This window comes from Protopterus annectens, chromosome 7.part0, assembly GCF_019279795.1.
Source record: "Protopterus annectens isolate FY-2018-M chromosome 7.part0, PAN1.0, whole genome shotgun sequence".
Taxonomy (NCBI): Eukaryota; Metazoa; Chordata; order Ceratodontiformes; family Protopteridae; genus Protopterus; species Protopterus annectens.
In genome coordinates, this window is record NC_056739.1 from 605,422,183 (window position 1) to 605,432,156 (window position 9,974).

Consider the following 9,974-nt stretch of genomic DNA (forward strand, 5'->3'; position numbering starts at 1 on the left):
TTATAAGACACCTGCAACAACTGGAAAGACCACAGAAGTTCACCAAGAGGATCACTGGCCTCAAGCAGATGCCCTATGCAGATCGACTGAAGAAACTCCAGCTGAACTCTGTTGCATACCGCCTACTCAGAGGTGATCTCTGCCCGACATACAAGGCCATTTCCAACCCAGAATTGATGGACATGCTCCACAAAGAAAACCATATCCCCTCGAGCCACAAGCTCCAGGGATCTAAACCTCACCACAATAAATAGGACGTGCTGGAGAGATAGATTCCGGTCCCAAAGACTTCCCATGCTCTGGAACAAGATTTTAATCTACATTAGGCAGAGCTCTTTGCTAACCCTCAAAAGAAACCTTGATGAGTTGTTTACCCCAGGGATCACCTGAATGGCTTTGCTGGACAGAGGCACAGGGAACTAATCTAAGGGGGCGGCGAAAGCCAACACATTCCAGCTAGGCTTATAAATGCCTTCGGGCAGATAGCCTAGTACCTACCTATGAAAGTTTCTATAGCAAATCCACACCTCGAGCCCCTGTACTGATGTTTGTTCAGAGACTCAACCAGATCAAGTAATATTGGAGGTCAAAGGCAGACATACAGTCAAAGTCAAAATAGACAGGACCGTCTGCTCCAATGTGGGTGCTCCTTGGAAGCTCGGATCCATGGGCCTCTGATACGAAGGATGAATTGGAGAACTTTGTGGATGGCGTTATTGCTGTTCTCGGAACATACTGTGTGAATGGAGATCAGAGAACTCCTAGATGAATTTGTGCATGAAGGAATCTCTGCATCATCTTGTTAATGTCTGCTTCCATAAGGCTCCTCAAGCAGACCTGGCAAATGAAGCCACTGAGGGTAGTCTGGACAACTGCCTCTCCTGAAGAAAAGGTGAATGGAGCCAAGGACTCATCGGCTCTGATGAAACATTAATCAGTTGGATCAGAGGGCTGGGGTTACAGAAAAGACGTTGAGGACTGGGTGGATCGATTAGGCAGCAAATGAAAACCGAGGCATTTGGAAGAAGAGGGGGACTGTGGGTAGGAAAGGAGTCAGTGCTCTGGATTCTTCTACAGGTGCACAGGTTGGATCTCGTCGGATCCAATGACCCAAATGCTGAATCACACAAAAGATATTGGATCTAGTGTTATCATAATATCTGCTCAGCTCCTAACAAACCAAACTGCATGCATTAACTTCCAGCTTTTCTATTACTACTTTCAGAAGGTGGTGTATTTCAAGGGGGGCAAGAGGCAACACCACTAAACAATCAAAACAGGTTAAAATCCATTTCATTACCTTGCTAGAAGACCTAAATAAAACCATAACCACAATCAAGTCAGCACAATTTTTTTAATAAAACTTAAATCTGAATAGTTTTGGGTGTCTTGCACTGAAATCTTCTGGCAAAGTTGTATCGTGCTTAGCAAAGTAGCATAGTTAAAATATCAAATTCATATGAAATTTCTTGGCAGTATCTTTACATCATTGTTAAATATTTCTGCAGTGAAGAAAACATGTGCTTCAGCAACCCATACATAGAATTCTTTTCCTGTAAATTCTACATAGAAAATATTCACAAGTTATTTACATGTAAGTTTATAAGGTGTCGCACACCTCAGACCTTACTATATACACAGAGTTGTCAGTATCACCAACATAAAATGGTATTCGATGTTACAAATTAAACATCTTGCTTAATAAATATATTATAAAAATATTGCAGTGTCCCCTTCTTTGCAGACCTGTGGAAAACATTATGCTACATTTCATCTTGTATTTTTCTTTGCTGTATGTCATCTGCTCAAATCACGACTAGAATCTCTCTTGCAGACCATTTGTTCTTCGGGGGTTAGTGCACTAAAGAATGGATGCTTCAGGGCTTCTGAAAGAGTTATCCTCCTCGATGGCTCATATGCTAACATTCTCCTTAACAGATCAAAAAGTAGCTTGTGCTCTTCGGATCCAAGTAACATGTAACTCTGAAAACAAAAACAAATGTATTCACTATATAAGGCAGAAATCACCCTCTAAACATAGTACTTCCATTAACACTATACATTTAAAAAAAACTTTAGGAGCACAGTTAACAGTAATTGTAGTTAGATATGTGATGAACACATGCAGATGGCACATGATACTTTCCCTCCATGACCAGCTGTTAAAGATCCTAAAAATGAGCAAACATACTGGATATGTGCCTGCTCATAACTCAATCATGGAGGTGTGTGCAAATCAAATTGACCACTATCACTGGGACATCTCACTAGGTGCACAGGAATGAATATCTATAGTTGGATTCAAGTTCCCTGCATGGCTCCTGATTTGTATACTTTGGTCTCTCATGCATACAATCTACGGCTTTAACTTGTGGTTCTGAAGGAGAGCAAAGGCTTTAACAGAGGCTATATAACAAACTGCACAAAATGTTGCTATACAGGGAGACTTGTTAGAAATCTCTACTAGGTTAAAATGCAAGAACAAGCTCCTGAAAGTTGCAGGCACTTCTTCAGAGCATGGTTAAATGAAAGCTTACCGTAACATCTCCAATAGTGAAGCAATCCTCTACTACCATAAGTTACAAAATCTCAATGCAAGGCTGGGGCAGCTGCTGAATGCTGGTTTAGCAACACCCCCCTGCCACTCTGCCCCAAACAGTAAACTGCTGAGACAGAAGCACATATCAAAACAATTCATTTCACCATCACATCCCTAAAAAGGGAACTAAAGTGGGTACACAGCCAAGGACAATTAGGGTACAATGCGGTTTATATGGACCTTAAAACAAAGAAATAAATCCATGTAATGCTCGATGCCTGGATTGGTGAGACGAAGGACAGAAGCAAAACAATCCAGGGGTTGATCAATAGTAGACTGAATCAAACGCAGTTTGAAATGGCAACAGAAAATACTAAAAGGTGGCAATGGACAGAGGATGACACCAAAGTCCTATTTTTCTATGCCACAGGACACTAGTAAGCTAGCAAATGGCAGTACATCTGAAGACTACACTGAAGCAATTAAATGATAGACTTGGCATTCCAGACTTTACTTAGCGTATCCATGAAAGAACAGACAACTGACATGACAATGTCTTGCGGGGTACGGGTGGGTGTTAGCCGATTAGGATGAACAGATAGGGCAGTGCAAGGTGAAAGCTGAATTGTGTGTAATAGACAGTCTGAAAGAAGGCTACACTAGTACAGCCATGCAACATACTGCTGGTTAGGAGTGGGGGTTGGGGCAACAGACCAAATACATTAGAGAGAATCAAGGGTCTACCATAACCCACAAAACCATCTGGGCTAACATGGCCACACAGTAATAAAAGGTTAAGGGGGTGTAAAAATTGGGTTAAACCTCTCAAAAACTAAGGTGTCACTAAAGATGGACCCCCCCCCTCTTAAATCTAAAATATAATCTTGGAGTTAAAGCGTTGAGTCAGAGTCTTCAGATTCCCATATTTCTTAAACCTCAAAATTTGGGAGGGGTGGGAGATGCACATGGTGTATGTCAATAGGCTTGACACTTATCCAGTATTCTTCCAGACTATTAAGTAATCAGAATGATTCTCTGGTACAGTTGCCACCTCTCCGGTTTTTTTTTTTTTTTTACATACTATTCGGAAATCAGCAGATTCTTCTGTACTATGGAAAACACTGTACAAACTCCAGTATTCTGTTTCAAAATGGAAACAGACTACCTTACCTGAGTTTGTTACATCGACTGAGTCACTTTTTTTTTTTTTTTTTTAATAGAAAATATAGTATAGTAAATCGGCTGAAAGCAAGCATCGGGAATGGAAAAAATGGGCGTTCCCTGTCAACCGATGTCATAGTGACATCCCAAAACACGCAGGGCATGGGCAGGAGAGGGGTTGGGAATGGGCAGAGTTATGGGTGATGCAGGGGGAGTGGGCTTAGTCCAGTTTTAGCCACAATGACAGGTGGCAAACCCTACCAGTAGTGCGGAAAGCACAGTGCAAACTCCGGTATTCTGTTCAAAGTAGTGTAAAGAATGCTGGAGTCTGTTAAAGCAAATTGTCATCTTCCACAAAAAAGAATCCCTAAAGCAATGTGGTGGAATCAGACAGGAGTTTATGGGCAGTTCCACTTTAATGACATGTATTTTTGTCATAAAATGGGTGTGGATGTGGGTGGAGATGGTCTGGGCCTGGGCAGAGTAACAGGTAGTGCAGGGGGCTTGGCTTCAGTCCATTTTTCAGCATCACAAGAGGTGGCAGCCCTAAACACATTTCAAACAAGCATGGTTTCATTTACATCAGGACAGGCCTGTACCAAAATAAACATTATAAACAGCTGGTTAACTGCATATTTTTCTGTTATGACTACATAGCCACAACTAAGGAAAGAGAAGCTCAGTCCACTAGGACAGCAGCTACTACAGCAACTTTTTAAGAATGGCTCGGACCACATCACCTGCAAATCAGTCACCTGGACTTCAATTTGCACATTTCCTACAGACTATATATTTAAACAGCAGAATATGACCTCCCCATGGTGCTGGTTTGGAATATTCCTGCTCTCCCACACTTGGTCTATGATCAAAGTCTGTGCTATTAGAAGTATGACACATTGTACTTCAGCAGAGTGCCTTATGATTATGAGTTGCTAGAAAGTGAAAGCTGTGTTGCAAAGCCTGTTCCCAAATTTGAACCGGCTGGTTCCTCATTTATGTGCATTAATGTAATGCTATCAATGTTAATTTTCAAGTAACTAGACAAACTTTACCTTGAAGCTTGCCAAAGTCCTTTAAACCACATCCATCTATTACTTTTCTTCTCTCGAGACCAGATCCTAGCATGGAAATTTTAAGATTTCTTAGATAAAAACACAATCTATAGTCAAAATTAAGCCTTGGATGATGGATACACTTCCATGACTAGATTTTCTGTATTTATTCACAAAGAAATTCCTCCTTTGTATTTTGTGAGGCAAGAACATCTCCATCAGACAGGCAGGAGACTTAAAAAGATGTAAGCTCAGCATAACTGAAAGGGGCTGGGCACAAACTCTGGTTGGCTGTTAAACCCAACCTGCTCAATAGATAAGTGATGTTGCGAGTGCAACAGTGATTGGCATAAGGACTTATGCTGTTCAGTTAAGTACATAACTATCTGTTAAGAGTCTCATCTCAAGTCATCTACTGGGCAGAGTCCCAATCCTTGCCCCTTGGGTTACCCTTGTGAAAGGATGCTCTGTAAAATGACAGCTCCAAAAATGGGACTCCAGACAGAGATCACATACAGGTTGTAACATCTTACAAATGTATTCAGAATTGCTTATGATGCAGCCACAGATTATCCATAGAAGTAAAAGAAAACCTGCAAAACTGCCACAGCTACAGTATTTGCCAATTCTGATAAATACTTAAAACCTTTACACAGGACAATAGCCAAACAGACATGGCTGACTTGATATCCTGATACGAAAATAAAATTAATAGTTAGGAATCATTTGTTGCACACTGTCCAAACAGAACATAAGTTGCTTACATACATTCACAATGCACAGGTTTTCCTGTAACTAACAATAGAAAAAATGAAAATCAGCTGACTGACGTGTGTCCCTGGATATTTCATCCTCATGAACAAAGTCCCTGCGAAAAACAGTGAAGGGATATTACAGAACAAAAACTTTAGTTCAGAAATCATTCCTGTAGCAGTTAAGTGACTAGAGAGGGTACTCAACCCAAACTAACCACGGTTTTATAGAGGTCAGGTCTACTTGGAGTAGTTTGGATTTATTTTAAGAGCTTGTAAGTACGCCTCTGGATCAATGTTTAATAGCCGTAACCCATCTAAATGGCTCAAGAATCGGAGCCTATCCCACACAGGGGTAACCTTACTAGTCTTCATGTTTCCAGTATCAACTACTATGTTATGAAATTGGGTAATAGACTGCTGTCCAGTTGATCACAAACTGGAATTTTTCAGGACTACCACTCGCAATGAGCAGATGAGGTTTCCCAGAAAAGTCTGTTTTAGGGGCCCATTCGTTTTATACTTTTTACTAGTATTCCTGCTACAAGTGCTGCACTTGCAAACACACATGCAATATAAACAGCAGTCGTTTGTCTGATCCTGCACAGCTAAAACAGTGATCATCAGGATAAAGAGCACAAGATCAAGGCATAGAACCAAAGAAAAAATTCAAATCATGCTTTGGAAATGGTTAGTACCTAGGTAGTTTCATCCAATAAACTGCCAATTAAACATATACAACACATTATATTAAGGATGTGACAAGCTAGGGATCTTGACAAAATCTGTTTCTTCACATAATTTATTTGCATGCCTTCATAACAGCATAATTACATCAACTGTGAAATACAACGGCTGTTCTTAGGGTTCCACTGCTACAGCCCTTTTAAAGAGTGACTCAAATTAGAGCTCTTGATCCTGTCCTATTACAGTATCAACTACACACAAATGAGGTAAACTGCTTACAAGACAATGTACAATACCATGAGATCTGTTAGACACATGGGCATGCAAATTAATTGCATACCTCCAGACTAACATCTGTGATATCTTTTAAGAGGTTCAAGAATGAAATTTCTGATTCTATATATTCTTGAACACTGGAACAATCTGCCTACAAGCATCCATAAAATAGACCATGATCAAAGACCAAATGAAATAGTACATTCCATTTGTCTTTTTGAGATCTGTTGGTAGGGGACTTATCCATTCTGGTCCCCTCCCCTAAAAAATAATTTGATAATTAGGCTTTATGAATCCATGCCATTACCTTCACTCACTTTTCATTAAGTGGGCATGATGGGTGTGACCATGACAGTCCTCCTGGGGGCAGAAGCACTTCCACCCCAACGTAAAAAATACTCGCATTACATTCAAGTGATGCCTCCAGGTGCATCTGCAGTTAACTCCTACTGACATCTCAAGGCGGCAAATATTGCTTGTTCATATTTGCATCAATAATTAGAAATCCATGCTATGTACAAGGTTTTTAAAAATTTAACTTTAAAGCTTACACAAGGGCAAACAATTACAAGATCATCCGACCCCCCCTGTCTAGTGCAGGTTGATATTAACTGTTGTTTTTATGATATTAATTTATATAGATGTAATTTTCACATTTTTCTATATATGTCATCAACCAAGTAACAGTACTCCTTAGCCTCATATGAAAACTCTCAGGTAGATGAACAAAATGCTGCTGACAGTATGCAACTTGAATTGTTGCTGAGATACTGTAAGTTTACAAAATATTACACATGTAACAGTGTTTGCTGTGACTTATAAAATTCGGTTTAAGACATAAAACCTAAAGACTACCACCATTATAAAAATGGTTTGTACTGACGAGTTTGCCATTTATATTACTTTCATAATCCCCAAGGTTCCAGAAATATGAACATTTATTTGAAATATGAGGACAATTTGATTCTCAGAGCTTAGGCTCTGCCCACTGGAAGTTACATTGCAAACTTCCTGAGCTCCACTGGAGTGGAAGAAAAAGAGAATGTTTGCAATAATTTTTACTTACCCAAACAACCTAAGAGTGGCTACAGATATTCCACTGTAGTGCTTTGTTGCATTTTTTTTAATACATCCTTGTTACTGTGCTCTTGCCTCACCATGAACATACCCAGTTTTAACAGTTCTAGAAATCCCTTCCTGTTGAAAGGGAAAGTTGTATGCCCATCATTATTCAAAGCGTTCCTGCCAATACTGCCCAACTTGTGTCAAGAGCATAAGGAATCCCAAATTGTAAAATTACGTTGGTAGGTATGACGACACAAGTAACAGGCTGTGTGCTCCGCCTCTGACAAGCACACTAAAGCATATTTTTCTTTAAAACTTAAAAATACAGCACATATGAATGAAACTACAGACACGTGAATGTATATTTTAAGCAGTTTGCATGTTTTGACAGGCAGGACACCTCTGAACTTGATTTTTATGGAAATTGTCAAAGTGCCAAATGTTACCAACTAAAAGATCTGGAACGCTTTCCGCAAAGACTTCTATTGCCTAAACACAGATTAACATTTCAAGGGTACATTTAAACACTGAAGCAGCAAGTTCAAATTGGGAGAGTAAGCTTCCCTAAAACTAAGAAAAGGACCCACAGTGGAATCAAACACTTAGCAAAGGGAAAGAGAAAAAAAGTACCCCTCCCAGAGGTTTTACACACTAAGGTATGCAAATAATGCTCGGGCACCTTAATGAAAATTTAATATAGCTCATAACTGTACCCTAACAGTACGGAATCTACACTGGAAACAAACAAAAAAAAAAACAAATGGTGTCCAGACCATCAGCACTGGCTCACAAGGAAAAACTAGAACAATTACTTCAATGTCTCTTTTCTGACAGGTAAATATACAAACCCGGATAAAATATCCAAAAACACTAAAACTCAGAAAAAATGCCAAAAGCATTCCAGGATGAAAGCAAGCAACTCCAGAAGGCACTTTCCGCCAAACCCACCTGTTCAGCATATGAAGAGTCCCTGCTGCAAAAGGACCTGGAGAAACTACGCAGTTAATTTGAGGGCAGGAAGGGCATGTGTGACAGGAGGTTCTTAGAACACTACAAATGGGCAGGTCTGCCTAACAGGAAAGGCAGAATTATGAGGACACCATACTTGCTGGGGTCAAAATGGGAGTATTAGGATAACCTCTAGTAATCTGGGAATAAGGGGGGGGGGGGGCTAAAGTCTCAGGGCCAATGCTCAATTAGTCCATGTACAGGAATTCCTCCCAAGATCAGCGGTGGTGGTGCTGCTGTAGCATTGTCGCCTCACAGTAAGACGTTGTCCGGTTCGATTCTCAGCTACAGCGTCTTCTGCATGGAGACATGCGTGAATGGGCGTACCTTCACTGAAGGTTGTGCGTCAGGACTGGTAACTCGGCACGTAAAAATCAGCTACCAATCATTAGCGGACCGGAGTTCCACTGTGGCGAGCCCTACCCGGGAAAAGCTGAGACACAAACAGGAATTCCTCCCAAGGGAGGAACAAGGCAAACACTGGTGCACTTAAAGTTAGTCAGGGACACAAGCTGGTCAAGTAAAGAACTAGACCTAGGATGTGACGGGTAATAAGGTGGTGAACAAAAACAAAACTCCCTGCCTCGCACAGCCTCCCAACGAGGACAGGAGTGGGATCGCTTGTACCAAACCTCTGCCATGTTGCCGGATTATACGACAAGCACACCAGTTGGAAAGGAGTCCTGGAGGACCTGCAAGATTAGGATTATGTGCAGAATGGCCCTGTGGGTCAAGTCTGGACCAAGGATCATCTCCTCCAGTTCATGCCCCCACCAATCTGAGAGCATAGGCATATATGGTCTGTTACCAAGGGAAGTAAGGAAAGGTCTTCCAGAGAGGACAACCCACCGTGAAGTGCATTCCTTGTACTTCTTAGATATTGAGCAAGGGTTCAACAGAGGGGTCACTGGAAAGCTTCATGAAGAACCTGGTGTGAAGCCACATGACTACCCATAACTGAACACCAACAGACTTGGCTCCCGACAGACAACTGCACAGTGTCGACTATTCTGGATTACCTGAACTTTATCCAGTGTAGTAAAAAAGGCTCAACAAATCTAATCAAGGTAACTACCTAGATATTGGACTCTACGGTGCTCATTATTCCCAAGAAATGGAAAAGACTAGGAAGTAACCTGCAAGAGAAACTGCCTATACAGGGCACAGAAAAACATGCACTCTGCAGCCTAACAGCTGTTACTACAGAGATGCATTTATTCAACACCGGTGGCACTGTAGTGAGACCAACTGACTCCACAGAACATTGCTAGCTCAATTCCTGAAGTGCAAGAAAAGTACAGTTTTGTACCTACCATAAATGTAGATGTTAGAGTGTTCACCCTGCTGCAGTGAAACTGCTACTAATTTGCACTAGGGTCACAGTATATAAGCATCAGGCCCAGCTGCCCAGTCAGGTCCATAGGGAGGCTATAT

At 41.1% G+C, this 9,974-nt stretch overlaps 1 protein-coding gene across 3 annotated transcripts in view; it reads right to left on the bottom strand.

Annotated features, from left to right (window-relative positions):
* Positions 1-1,340: 1,340 nt before the first annotated feature.
* Positions 1,341-9,974, bottom strand: part of CLK3 (CDC like kinase 3) — a 1,797,083-nt gene continuing 1,788,449 nt past the window's right edge. For all 3 annotated transcript variants that reach the window (XM_044077203.1, XM_044077202.1, XM_044077201.1), the window contains one exon: positions 1,341-1,983. In XM_044077203.1, coding sequence (XP_043933138.1) covers positions 1,798-1,983 — 186 coding nt within the window. In that variant the 3' untranslated portion in view covers positions 1,341-1,797. The remainder of the gene's footprint in view (positions 1,984-9,974) is intronic.